This window comes from Mandrillus leucophaeus, unplaced genomic scaffold, assembly GCF_000951045.1.
Source record: "Mandrillus leucophaeus isolate KB7577 unplaced genomic scaffold, Mleu.le_1.0 Scaffold3, whole genome shotgun sequence".
NCBI lineage: Eukaryota > Metazoa > Chordata > Mammalia > Primates > Cercopithecidae > Mandrillus > Mandrillus leucophaeus.
Genome location: NW_012103142.1, coordinates 6672465 through 6686841, shown reverse-complemented (window position 1 = coordinate 6686841; position 14377 = coordinate 6672465). Strand labels below are relative to the sequence as shown.

Genomic DNA, 14377 nt, shown 5'->3' with positions numbered 1-14377 from the left:
GACAGAGTGAGACTCTATCGCAAAAAAAAAAAAAAAAAAAAAAAAAAAAGGAAAAAAAGAAGGGAAAAGAAAAAAGAATTGATGCAGCTGGGAATAGTAAAGGAGGGTTGGCCCATGAACCCATGAACCACTGACAATCCAGGAGTCTAGCAGAGGCTGGAATTGAGGAAGATTGTTAAGGCTGCATCCTGCAGAGCAAGAAAGAGTCCTGTGATCCTAATGCGATGGCGGCTGCAGAGCTGGAGGCAGGGCCCGGAGTAGCTCTATGGGTTCCAGATAGCTGTGATCCCAACAGGCTAACATCTGGACTTTGGTTTCCCTTACCCCACCCCGTAAAGGGGAAGCGCCCACCTTGCCCTACCTGCCCATGTCTGAAGGTGGGCAGCATGTCCCAGAGTCCCAGTCTAGATCCCTCTCTCCAGGAAGGGGAAGGCCCACCACTGCCCAGGGAAGCCTCAGATCCTTGGGAGATGAGGGGATGTCTAGGAATCCAAATTACTCAGTCAGCACAGCGAGCGCCTGGGAAGGTAGGGTTGGGGCAGCTGGCCGTCTGAAGCTCTGGGCAAGGGCACACATGGCTGTTTCCTCACTGGAGCAACAGAATGAGGGCTGGTCAGAGTGGCTGAACTGGTTTTAGGGGACTGTTTTTTCAGCTGGTGGGAAGGGGGTGGAAGTATGCACAGGCCTTTTTCCTGTGGCCTTGATGGGGACAGGAGATAGGAGAACAGCAGTTAGGACCCAGATGGGCCTGGGTTCTAGTCCTGGCTTCATTGTTTTTAGCACTTAACCCCTCTAAGCCTCAAATCCTCAGTTGCAAAGTGGAAAAAATTATAGTATCTTCCCAGCAGGATTCTGTCCTCACTAAATGAGCTAAAGGCACATAAAATGCTAAGCCCAACTCTTGACACATAGGAAGCCCTCCGTAAATCACAGCTGCTTTATGACGGTGACAGAGGCAGGGAACTCTACTCCGTTCCCAAACAAAGCTGGGCCTGGGCTGTGTGCAGGCTCCCCTTTTCCCGTCACTCTCCAGGCTTGTATGGAAAATGAAAATATTGTCTCGTGTGAATTTGGGAGCCAAGTTAAAGAATCCAGCCAGTGAACAGGGGCCACCTCCTCCCGCGAAAGCTGTTTCCCTAACCCCGAGGACGGGACGCCTTGTCTGACAGGGTGTTTACCTGGCTCTCCTACGTCCCTCCCCCTAACCCAGTGATGGCCTCAGTCCTGGGTCAGCTTTTCTGTTCTAGAAGACCAATTGAAGCCCCCCCTCTTCCTGCATAATCCCAACCATGATCACTGAGGTATCCACAGATACACATGGTGGGAATAGGGAGCTGGCACCCCAGATTCACATCCAGACCTCAGCTCCCTGAGCCCGGCTTTCCTCTTCTGCCAAGTGATGCCTGGCAGAATGACAGGAAGAGCCAGTTAGGTAACGTGTGTAAAAGCCCCGGCGAGGGGTGTCTGACATACAGCAGCCCTAGTACCGCTTCTCTCCACTAGCACTTGGGTAGAGCCAGAGCATCTCCCATCACCCATTAGAATAAACATATGAGGAGGTCTGATATTCTGTCCATTCACTGCAGTATCCTCACTGCCTAGAACAGTGCCTGGCACATGCAACATTCCTCCTTAGAAAGCATTTCCAGACACTTCCAAAAGGCAGTACCACCCCAGTGGAGAACCCCTGTTCCAGACATACCTTCCACAACACCCTTGATGGATGCTGGCTACCCCGGTCTAAATACTTTGCATTATCAGAAATTGATTACAACAAGGAGTAGCCCTTTGTAGACTCATTATCCAAAACAGCCACCCCATCTCTCCTTTGACTTTTGGCCTGTTGGATAGCATATCATGTGAAGTCTGACACCCGAATGAAACAAGGTGCCCCATATGTGGCCTGACCCTGCAAGGAACAGTGGGCTTGTTACTTCCCAGCCCTGGATAGACCTGGAGTTGACATAGCCTGAGATTACATTTACTTTTCTTGTGACAGCCATCCTAGTGTTTGTTGATTCATGGTCAGCTAATATCCAGGGACTTTTCCCTTCAGTCCTTTACCAGTCTTTTCCAATCCAAAGTGTAAGACTTAAACATTTAAGCAGATACTTGTATGTTGTTGATTTTGGCCCCTATATCCAGCCAGATGATTTTGAATCTTGATACTGCCATTGCTGTGTGTTAGCTATCTTCCCATCCCATCCTTATCCCCAATTTTGCATCCACGGCACATTGGATTGGTAAGCCATCTCTGTCCTCATTGTGCTGTGGTTTAAAATATTGAAGAAAGCCAGGCCTTAAGCATGATGGTGGAGACAGTCTGGGTTGATAATGATCAATACCTCCCGGGGTTGTTTGTCTGCCTTTGAATGGACCCAATTAATCCTGGCTCCACTGACATTGCTGTGTCTTGTCCACATGAGTTTCTTTAAGCCCATCTGTTAGCCGCCTTGCTGATATCTAGATGGATTCCATTCCACAGAACTTCAAGGCTTTGCAACCCCTTTGAAAAGGAGATGCACTTAGCTGAGCATGACTTGTTCTGGGCGAATCTGTGCTAGTTTCTAGTGCCCACCACTTCCTCTTCTGCATGTTCCAGACATTCTCCTCTCCCCATTTTGAGGTTTGCAAGAGTTCAGGTTTGTTTTCTGAATTTCTAGAATCCACCTTTTTCCTTTTTGTGAAAAATGGGAACAGCTTGTCTTCCAACATCTTTCCTGTTCCCCATGATCCCATGGGGGATGACCAGAGGTGGTGCTGCAGACTCACCTTTGGTCAGTGATTCAATTATCATTTCAAGATGTTCTTGTACGTTCTTATATACTGTTTTCTTGTAGGCCAGTCCCGCTGAAGATCGATATCTGAGATAACAAAGGTAGATGCCAAAGGAGAGCTGAGTGGTTCCGCTTTCTCTGCCATCTGTTTAACATTAACGTGACCCTGGTACTTCCTCATTCTCTTGCTCCAAACAGATTTGATGTTTTCGGAAACCCATTGGATGGTCCTTAGTATTTGTTTTAGCTCTGCTTTTGGCCTGTTAGTATCTGAATGTCCTTTAGCCATTTCACATTGAAATGGTCTGGTCAGCTAGACAGAGAGCTCTCTGAGGGTAGGGGCTGCCTTGGCCAGAGTTGGATGTGATGGTCCCCACTTTCCACTTTGATGCTGCACAGCCTTCCCAGCCTTGGAGATGCTATGAAATGCCAGAGGAGGCAGGGCAGTGAGCAGTGTGGTTTGATGGTCTGACAGACAAACATGCCGTCATGGAACATTCTTTGCAGAGTGTGCAGATCCACTTACACAGGCCAGCTGCTGCTCTGCAAATTGCACATTCCTTCAGAACAACCCACCCATACCCTTTTTTCCCACCAAACCTCAATCATGCCCTGGGTAGGTTAGAAACAAGGTTTTTCTGTCTCCCTCTGTTTCTATCCCTCACTCTTCTGTCTCTTCTTTCTCAGTCCTTGGTTTTTATAGGGAATTTGGTTGAATGCCTAGCTTCTGGTCTGGATGGCCTACCCATCTTCAGCCCTTCCATGGGGGGGTCCTGAGCCCCACGGAGCCCCAGATTTAGAGCCTCTTCTTAGGCGGCTTCTGGAGTCCAGGCCCTGCCAGCTGATAAAGCCCCATAGATAGGTTGAGGCCAGTAGTGATGGCAGAGTTAGGGCCTCGTCAGATGGAAACAGGTTTGCCGCTGTCAGTATTGCAGGAGTAGATAAGTTCCCCACACCTCTGCCCCACCGCCCCCTGCAGTCTCCAGGGGGACATCCCATCCCCAGGTGGCCTCTCACTTGCTATCCACAGTTACTGGAAGCTCTTTGGGGATTGATAGCACAATTATGAGTCACCCTGAAATGTACTCACCTTCTGATCTGTCCCTTCCCAGAGAGTTGCTCAGTCCAGGGTAGAGAGAGAAAGGGCTACAGGGAAGGGAGGGAAGTGAGAGCCGGTAGGGAAGAGGGTAGAGTCCTAGGCTGGCGGAAAGGAGGACCTGCTGATTTGCATGCCCTCTGAGGACAAGTCAACAGGGCACTGAGCTGACCTCAGCAGGTATCCTACAGTGGGCTGAAGGGTATATGGGAGGCCCCTCCCCAGCCAACCCCAAACAAGGACCTGGTCTCTGCAGATAGAACACCCTCCATGGAGGGCTGGGTGGGGCACAGGGGACCTCCTTGTGTGTGTCTGCCTCACATATGCTTTTTTTGGGAGGCAGAATAATCTAGTGCAGTGGTTCTCAAAGTGTGGTCCCTGTCCATAGCATTACCTGGGAACGTGTTTAGAAGTGTTCCTTCTTGACCTCCTAAATAAGAAACTCGGGGTAATAGGGGCCAGCAGTCTGTTGAACAAGATTTCCAGGTGATCCTGGTGCATGCTAGTAAGTGGGAGAATCATTGACTCAGTGAAAGAATGAACTCTGGAGCCAGATTGCCTGGGTTCATATCTTTACCTTGGGCAAAGCAGGTAACCTCTCTGATTCTCTATACAATGTTTCATCTGTAACATGGAGACACTGCCACCTTCTTATTGTGATGATTTAATGAGAATGCTTACAAGGAGTTTCGTGCAGTTCTGTCAGTCAGCATCTGTTAAGTGTGGCTTCAGCTCTGACCTTTACTGTTTCTCATTTTAGGTGGTATCTGATGCTGCAGGACAGGGTGTGGCCATCACAGGGAACCAGACCTTCAACAACTGGAACTGGCCCAATGCAATGATTTTTGCTGCGACTGTCATCACCACCATTGGTAAGTCTTCTGGGACCTGTAGGACACATACATCCATGTCCTAGCTCCTCAGAACCTTTCTAGAAACCCAACTCTGGTCACTCAGCCCTATTGGGGCTATAATCAGGCCAGTTGCAGGCTATTCTTTTGATACTTTCTTAGGGATTTAGTAAGTCCTTGGTAGCTGATCATGCCTGGAAAGGTTTCCATGAGTCTCAACCTGGGCTCTTTGAGCAGAAACAGCGACACAGCCTCATGGCCAGAGCCATGCAAGAGATTAACCAGATTGCTCATTGCAGAAACCCAGATCATGACTACTTACTAAGCTGGGTGTCTGTTTCAGTTCTCAGGCTGCATAGCCAACCAGTCCAGAAGTTTGGCTCAAAATGCAGCTTCTTCTCTTTCACCATTCTGTGAGCTTCACTGGGCTCAGCTGGCCGGTTCTTGCTTGGGCTCCCAATGCAGTGGCAGTCAAACAATGGCTGGGCTGGAGTCTTCTGAAAGCCAAACTCATCTGATGGCCCAGGTGGCTCCTCCCATCACAGGTTTGACAGCTGATGCTGGCTGTTGGCTGGGAGCTCAGCTGGGGATGAAAACACAAGGCCTCTGCATGTGTTTTCTACCTGCATGTGGGAACCAAGGCGAAAAGCAGCAGGCTTCTTAGACCTCACCTGTCCAGCGTCACTTCCGCTGCCTAGACTGCTTCTGTTGTGAAGCCACTAAAGCTCAGATTCCAAGGGAAGAGGATTAGACAACACGTTGGTGTGAGCAGTTGCATAAGAAGGGAGGGAATTGAGGATGGCTATCTTTGGAGACCATCTACCACAGTGCTTCTGGGGAATCTACACAGACAGCATGTCTTGTAACTTGCACAATGGTACCATATGGACTAATGGAAGACCTGTTGACCAGGCTTAGTCCCTGCCTTCAGGGAGCTCCTTGTATGATGGAGGAGATACAGCTCATGTCATCATAATTGCTTTATCAATGATCATGATCAGAGTATGATCAAGGGAAATGTCATTACTTAAGTACTGATAATAGATCAGTATCAGTTTATCTTAGAGAATGGGCTGTGTGTGTGTTGGAAGCAAGGCCCACTGGTTCAACCACCCCTCCTGTTCTTGGCCTCACTCTCTCCTTCCTCAGGATATGGCAATGTGGCTCCCAAGACCCCTGCTGGTCGCCTCTTCTGTGTCTTCTATGGTCTCTTCGGGGTGCCGCTCTGCCTGACGTGGATCAGTGCCCTGGGCAAGTTCTTCGGGGGACGCGCCAAGAGACTAGGGCAGTTCCTTACCAAGAGAGGCGTGAGTCTGGTATGTCCCCTACCCTGGGTGTTGGGCAGAGATGGGGGAACCATGGCAGGTGAGGGGAGGACAGGAAGGCTCCAGGAATTGGACCAGGGATGTAAGGACAGATGGCAAGAGGGTAGTTTCACAGCTCCTTGCCCTCCTGGGTCAGGCTGGGTACCCAGCTAGCCTCTCTTCTAGCTGACTCCCTAGCCCTCCGGGTGCCTTTGCTGGGTTTCCAAGTCTCCAAGTCTCCACTGTTGTCTGACTTGGCCTTCTGCTCCCCATCAGCGGAAGGCGCAGATCACGTGCACAGTCATCTTCATCGTGTGGGGCGTCCTGGTCCACCTGGTGATCCCACCCTTCGTGTTCATGGTGACCGAGGGGTGGAACTACATCGAGGGCCTCTACTACTCCTTCATCACCATCTCCACCATTGGCTTCGGTGACTTTGTGGCCGGTGAGTCCCTGCCTCAGCCTCCCACCTCTTTTTCTGCTTCTTTGGTTTCAGCGCAGCAGACCTATGTTGGGGGTGCCCGTGGTAGGGTTCCATGTTCTGGGCATTTCTCTTACCCAGTGGGATTGTCAACCCACTCTGCCAGTTGCAATAGGAAACCAAGACCCGGAGTAATGGCAGAAGACTCTTTTCTCTCTGGTTCCCTTTCTCAGACATGACTTTTTTCTTCCTCCTTTCCTCTCTGCTCAGTCTCTGATCTCCTCTCCCTCTGTTCTCCCATGACTCCTGAGCTTGGCTTCATGGAGGGCTTGCAAGTAGGGCCTTCTGCCTGCATGGTTGATACCTGTTACCCAGGGAGCCCCTGAGCTCACCAGCACCCCCTCCACGCCCTCAGCAGCCTTTCATCTTTCACAAGAGCTGAGGGAGCTGTCCTGGAGGCATGGCTCAGAGGCCTGGGGCTTTGTTCCTGCTATAGCAAGCTTAAAGACAAGGGAGGCCTTCTCCCCAGCTGCCCTGCCCCCAGCCCTGACACTCCCTCCTACTCCTCCCCTGCTTAATCCAGGGAAGTGATGAGGTTCTTTGGCCCCTTTGTCTGAGGGCCTGTCACCAGCTGGCCCCAGCCATGCACAAATTTGTGTTTGTGGCCTGCACAGCATCTTGGTTCTTAATCTTCTTGACACCCTGTTTGACCCTGTTGACCCAGCGACCTCAACTTCTGCTCCAGAGACCTCTGTTCTCTACCCCCTCCCTTTTGCCCAGAGGGCAGTGGGAGACCACTAGCCTTGTACTTGATGTATGTGGCATCTGGGAGCAGTTGGCTGAGTTGGGGGAGGAACAGGAAAGAGAGGCACAAACACTCCCCTGACCCTAGCAAATCTGGGCCTGCTGTCCCGGGCAGTACATTTGGACAAGGCACAACCCTGCCATTGTCCAGCCCTTGAGGCCCAGAGCAGGCTAAGGAGATGCCTCTGGTATTAGGGAAGTACAGATGTACATTTAGCCATACTTTCTCAGCACCAGCAAGACACCAAACCCTGCCTCAGCTTTCTCATCTGTAAAATTAGTAAAAATAATAACTATTCATGAGTGTTGAGGGTAGGGCCTGGCTATATCAGTGTGTGCCCCCATTACTGTCATCATGAAACTGTGCTTGTGATTGAGAGCCTTGAGCAGGATTAACAGAACCACTCAGGGCACCTGCTATCTGAGCCCGGTCAGAGGAGGAGAACCGACCCGGTGACAGCACCTAGAAGAACCTCTAGTCTGATGAAAGAGGTAGCCCCCTTCCTCCAGGACCCTTCTGTAAGTTGCTCTTGTATCTAGTCGAGGGGGCAAATGGAATATGGGTCAACATGCCTGTACATGTAGTCGTAAAAGACATTTCAAATAATCCTGGAGTGTAGAAGAACCTTCAGAGCTGTAGAGGGTAATCCAGGAAGGCTCCCTGCAACAGGAGGGGGATGTGGAGCAGACAGAGCCCTCCTCCAGGTCAAGGGAGAGCTGATTTGAGGAAGCCAGAAGGAGGAAGTCAGGAAGGCAGACCAGACCTTCAAGGAAAATAAAAATGGTTCAATGGTTCAAAGTATTTCCTGCCAGGGTAGGTGCTTCCTGGGTCATCCTCACCTAGTCACCAGCCTTGTTTGTAATCCACCAGTGTGAGTCTAGCCCCAGCTTGGAGGGTGCTGGGGGCTCCCTTGTGTAATATCCATCTTTTCAGTTTTTAAGTGAACTGTACCATATACACAGAACAGCTGGGGATGGTAGAAGAATCAACAGAAAGGCAAATAAATACTCATGAACTATTTCTTGACCTGTGTGTTGGTTACATTGCCAGTCCCCCAAAACCCCTTTAGCTTCCTTCAAAGAGTCACTGTCTTGACTTTTTTTTTTTTTTTTTTTTGAGACGGAGTCTGTGTCTGCTGCCCAGGCTAGAGTGGCAGTGGTGTGATCTTGGCTCACTGCAACCTCCGCCTCCCAGGTTCAAGCCTCCTGAGTAGCTGGGATTACAGGTGCCTGCCACCATACCCAGCTAATTGTTGTATTGTTAGTGGAGACGGGGTTTCACCATGTTGGTCAGGCTGGTCTCGAACTCCTGACCTCAAGTGATCCACCTGCCTTGACCTCCCAAAGTGCTGGGATTGCAGACATGAGCCACCGTGCCTGGCCTGTCTTGACTTTTTGTAGTTGAGGAAACCGAGACTCAGAGACAGGCTGGATACTGGTTTGGGGTCATGAATGACGGTGGGCCCAAGCCCTTCGGGAAGATGGGATAGTCCAGGGTCTAGAACAGGCCCCTTTCTATCCCACTGCACCCCTATCCTGTGCTCTGGCCTGACTCCTGCTCAGATCACACAGCATTGGCCATTGCACATTTCCCGGGCCCTGCTAACTCTCTGACCTCTGGACTGCCTGTCTGTTCAGGTGTGAACCCCAGCGCCAACTACCACGCCCTGTACCGCTACTTCGTGGAGCTCTGGATCTACTTGGGGCTGGCCTGGCTGTCCCTTTTTGTCAACTGGAAGGTGAGCATGTTTGTGGAAGTCCATAAAGCCATTAAGAAGCGGCGGCGACGACGAAAGGAGTCCTTTGAGAGCTCCCCACATTCCCGGAAGGCCTTGCAAGTGAAGGGAAGCGCAGCCTCCAAGGACGTCAACATCTTCAGCTTTCTTTCCAAGAAGGAAGAGACCTACAACGACCTCATCAAGCAGATCGGAAAGAAGGCCATGAAGACAAGCGGGGGTGGGGAGACGGGCCCCGGCCCAGGGCTGGGGCCTCAAGGCGGTGGGCTCCCAGCACTGCCCCCTTCCCTGGCGCCCCTGGTGGTCTACTCCAAGAACCGGGTGCCCACCTTGGAAGAGTTGTCACAGACACTGAGGAACAAAGGCCACGTATCAAGGCCCCCAGATGAGGAGGCCATGGCACGAGCCCCTGAAGACAGCTCCCCTGCCCCCGAGGTGTTCATGAACCAGCTGGACCGCATCAGCGAGGAATGCGAGCCATGGGACGCCCAGGACTACCACCCACTCATCTTCCAGGACGCCAGCATCACCTTCGTGAACGCGGAGGCTGGCCTCTCGGACGAGGAGACCTCTAAGTCCTCGCTAGAGGACAACTTGGCAGGGGAGGAGAGCCCCCAGCAGGGGGCTGAAGCCAAGGCACCCCTGAACATGGGCGAGTTCCCCTCCTCCGACGAGTCCACCTTCACCAGCACTGAGTCTGAGCTCTCCGTGCCTTACGAACAGCTAATGAATGAGTACAATAAGGCTAACAGCCCCAAGGGCACGTGAGGCGGGGCCGGCTCCCCACCCCACCTTTGACGGCCTCTTCCCCCCTCACCCTGGGGTGTCCCGAGATGGCCAGAACCCCTGGCCCTGGTTGGGGGGCAGCCTTGGAACTGGGAGTGGGGGCCAGGGGCATTCCTAACCTTCCATCATTCCCAGCTGGGTGCATGCCCAGGACAGGGCCTCTGTTATCCAGCTGATCCACACCCTGGCTGTGGGGGCGTCTGTCCTGAGCTTGGCTGGTGTATCTCACAATGCAAAGACATGCAGGCTGGTGGGACAGGTGGGCGGGACTGACCCTGAGGAGGCCTTGCCTGCATGGTCTTCACTCCACCATTTGCTGGAGTGTCACACGGTTCTCTGAGGCCCAGGGCCTCAGCTGTTTAAGTTTACCGGCATTATTGAGCTCGGCATTTGGAGCGGGAGCTCTGAAGTGTCTGGGGAGGTACCGCTGTGTGTGGGGTCAGGTGTTTCCGTGCTTTCTGTACCTCCGCAGGAGCACCCCCATCCCAGCTGTGGGCCTGCCGGTCAGGTGGGGCACCTACTACAAACTGTAGTGGGGTGGAGGCTGCTGGAGGTAGGAGTGAGGAGATGCAGGCAGGGGCTCAAACAGTCCTGACTCACAGGACCTGGAAACAAGTCCCATGTGGGCCTGGGGCCTGGGGTCCTCATCCTGCTTGTTGGTCTACTCAGGCCCAGCCCAAAGCCGTGTTCCCTGTCTCAGGTCAAGCAGTGGCAGACTCAAGGCTTTCTGTGGGCCCCTGAGTGGTAGGAGGGAGAGTGGCAGGGTTACTGGAAGCCGGGACTGCTAGGGCTGGTGGCCAGGGAGCTGCAAGAGTGAGGCTCAGCTCTGGCTGGTTCTGCCCTGACCCCTCCTGCCCGCCGGAGAACTGCACACCCCGCCCCCTGGCCTGAGGAGCTGCACTCCCCATCCTGCTGTCTTCTCCTTCCCTGTGCCCTGAACAAGGACCTCACTGCCCACTTCCCCCTCCCACCAGCCCCCTTGGGCCAGGCAGGGTGAGGCCAAATTGCTGTTGGCCCACAAATGGGCGATGGTCAAATATGTGAATCAAGCTCCTCTCTCTAGCTACTGTTTGATGTGCATGTGTGTGTGTGCGGTGCGTGTGTGCGTGCGCACGCACGCCTGTGCACCCGTGTGTGTGTTTAAGGAAAGGAAAGGATTTGGGCTGGGGAGCAAAAGGTAATGTGAAAACTGTTGGACTCTCTGGTGAGGGTGGGCGGGACTTGCTGCTACTGGAGTTCTTGGCTTCTCCATGATGTTCCCCCTGGGGCTGGCCCACTGTGTCCTGAATGTTTTTGTTATTTTTTGTTTTATGTTTTTAAACTGCTGTTTTTATATACCTGGAATCTGTTGTTGGCTGCAGAGCCAGCGGTTAAAGAGCAGGGTCGTCAGGATTGGGAGGTCCAGTGTCTGCCCTCCTGCCGTGCAACTCAAGTTGGGCCTTTCTTGGTGACGTCATCCAAGGCCATGATGTCAAGGGCCATGTCCCCAAGCAGAGGTGGAGAAGGGACACTGAGGTGAGCAAAGGCAGGAAGGGGCATCCACTGCAGGTGACTGGAGGCCGGGCAGGAGGCAAGTCATCAGAGCCGCCCAGCCGCCTTCACTCTCTGCCCTCTGCCCCACTACGGTGGGGTGGTGAGGCCAGAGCCCACCTCCCCAACATGTGAAGACCGTGATGGGCATGTGCCCACACTCCCACTTCTCCAGCCGTTTGCAGAGGCTGCTGCCCGGCAGGGGCCTGAAAAGGAACAGCCTCGTATTTTTCTGTGAAATGTTTTAATGAACTCATGTTGTTGCTGGTTGTCCTGGCATTGCACACACTGTATGTACATACTGGCAATATTGTCAAATGTAATTTATTTTAACATTTTTACAATAAAACATGAGGTGGACAGGCCAGCTCGGTGCGTGCTGTGTCGGGGGCAGGTTAGAGAGGGGTCGGCTTCTGGCATCTGAGCAGCAGGGGAGCCTGGGCGCATCCACAGAGGATAAGGAGGACTCAGGACTGACTGATAAGAGGATTGGATGGTCTGGAGGGGAGAAAAGAATGAAAAGGGGTGAAGAGAACAGGCAGAGGCAGGCCTCTGTGGGGAGGTAAGGATGCGGGAGGAACATTGCAGTAGAGGTTTGAGAATCAGGAAGGAGTCGGAGGAGCAAGGGGAGAGGCAGGAGTGATCATGGCAAACGCATGTCACTCACCACTTTGTCAGGCACTAAATGCTTGCACTAAATAATGTGTGAGTGGACTCATTTGACCTGGCAAGAGCACTGAGGGGGGCAGTACCTCTCCATTTTATAAACGACGAAACAGGCACAGAGAGGTTGCGTTGTGCAAAAATCTCAGTGAAAATGGTGAACCTAGATTCAAACCCAGGCAGCCCAACTCCTGTCCCCTCCACCACCGTGATGAGATGAAAGAGACTACCTGTGGTTTTGTGGCACACCCAGCATCTCTGGAAAGGGCTCCTGTCTCCAGGTAGGTGGACCAGAGAACTTTAGCGAAGCTCAGGCCTTCTCAACTCAAGGGGTGGGCAGGAGATGTAGACCCTGAGCGTGGGCACTGTGGAGTGGGAAGAATGTGAAGGAAGAATGGAGCCAGGCTCAGCTGGGCATCTGTCTCCATCTGTCTAAAGGGAGGCTTTGTCAGGCTTCAACTGTTTGGGGACTGGCCCCTTCTATGACCGTTCAGGGCTCAGCACCACACAGGATGATTTCTGAGTTCATTGGAAAAAAATAAAAGGCTTTCAGGAGCGAACCACATTTTTCATGAGGGCATGGATGTGTTTACAAAGGATTATATGTATTTACCAGCCAATTCTGTGATGACACCATCCCTCCCTCTGCCAACATCACTCCCTCTTGCCCTCTCTCTGCTCCCCACAACCCATCTCCTGCCCCCATCACAAGACAGGTCCAAGGTTCTCTGGTTTTGCTTTAATCACATTCAGCCTCAAGGCAATAACAGTTCCATAACACTGTAAGCCCCACCTTTATTCAGCACTTGGCCTGTTCACAAACCCCATTGACAAACAGAGCCCAGGTTATTTGGCCCATCTACAGTTGAGACGAGAGCTTAGGGAGCATGACTGCCGAAGGGCGCTGGACCGAGGCACAGCTTTGCAGAGCTGTGCTTACAGATGGTAAAGCACAGACCCAAGACTGGGTGGAGGTGTGGCCTTGGGTTACTGTGGCCAGGGTTAGGAGCTTTCTGAGTAAGAGGTGGGAGGTGGGTCAACAGCTAAAGCAAAGGGTGGGGCCCAGGAGGCCTCGAGTTCCCCAGGGGTCATGAGCAGGGGAGGAGTGCCATGTGGAGGCATGGGGAACATCCCATCACAGTCTGGGGAGCTATAGGGTGGATGGGAGTGGGGGCAGTGGAGGAGGCTGGCGAGTGGGTCCCAGATGGGTGGGAAGTCACTGGAGATGACACTAGCAGGGAAAGCCTTCTGTTGAAGTCATTGATGTTTTGTTGTTGTTACTGTTGTTTGAGACCGAGTTTCACTCTTGCCCAGGCTGGAGCGCAGTGGCATGATCTCAGCTCACTGCAGCCTCTGCCTCCCGGGTTCAAGTGATTCTCTTGCCTCAGCTTCCCAAGTAGCTGGGACTACAAGTGTGGGCCCCCACACCCGGCTAAATTTTGTGTTTTTAAATAGAGGCAGGGTTTCACTATGTTGGCCAGGCTAGTCTTGAACACCTGACCTCAGGTGATCCGCCCGCCTCGGCCTCCCAAAGTGCTGGGATTACAGGCATGAGCCACCATGCCTGGCCGTCATTGCTGTATTTCTAATGCAGGGCAGGGAGAATTGGATTGGTGAGATCTGCCGACTTGCTGGGGTCCTTGTGGGGGCAGCACTCCTCCTTCCACAGGCTCCATTCCCAGCAGGCTTCTCCGCTGTCCTAGTAAACCAGCACTAGCTCTCCACCAGCACCACCTGGACTCTCCATCATTTGTTCCACTAATGTTTACTGAGCACCTACTATGTACCATTATCCTCATTTTACAATGAGGACATTGAGGCAAATATAGGATTTTTTCCAAGCTGAAACAACTATTAACTGGCAGCAAAGCAGCTTCCCTGACTTGCATTCTCATTCCTCGTTCTACCCTCTAAGTTTCTGATCTGACGGGAGACATCCTCAGAGAACCCAGAGTCTGATGGAGGTGGGAGACAGCGTCTCCCTTCAAGGAGCCTAATCTGAGGGGGAGGAGAGCACAGAAGGACCCTGGGGTCCCAGCTGGGCCTCTTATCTCCTCCATGATCCTGGAGGAGGCATTTAGCTCCCTGCCAGAGGTGATGAAGAGAAACCAGGATGTTTGGGTTTCACCTCCCGACTGGAAAGGACCAGGCAAGATCATCATCAGCCATGACTGCATCTGAAGCTCTCACAAGCCTGGGGTAGAGTGGCGGGGAAGGACAGCCAGGCTGGGTTGCACAGCTCTGGGTGGGGCCTCCAGAAATGAGGCCCCTGAGGTTTGATCTCAGCTCTGCCATTCATCTCTCCATTCTTGAAATAATAGGTTCCCAGTTTCCAAATACATGCACAACTGGTCCAGGAACCAATGACAACTCGTGAATTGCCAGGATGTGTTTAACAGTGAAAACCCC

The 14377-nt window shown here is 52.4% G+C and overlaps 1 protein-coding gene across 1 annotated transcript in view; it reads left to right on the top strand.

Moving 5' to 3' along the window:
• Nucleotides 1-11672, top strand: part of KCNK5 (potassium channel, two pore domain subfamily K, member 5) — a 40116-nt gene extending 28444 nt beyond the window's left edge. Inside the window, exons 2-5 of the mRNA XM_011986638.1 lie at nt 4634-4745; nt 5874-6040; nt 6305-6473; nt 8892-11672. Of these exons, the coding sequence (XP_011842028.1) occupies nt 4634-4745; nt 5874-6040; nt 6305-6473; nt 8892-9757 (1314 nt within the window). The 3' untranslated portion in view covers nt 9758-11672. The remainder of the gene's footprint in view (nt 1-4633; nt 4746-5873; nt 6041-6304; nt 6474-8891) is intronic.
• Nucleotides 11673-14377: the final 2705 nt, after the last annotated feature.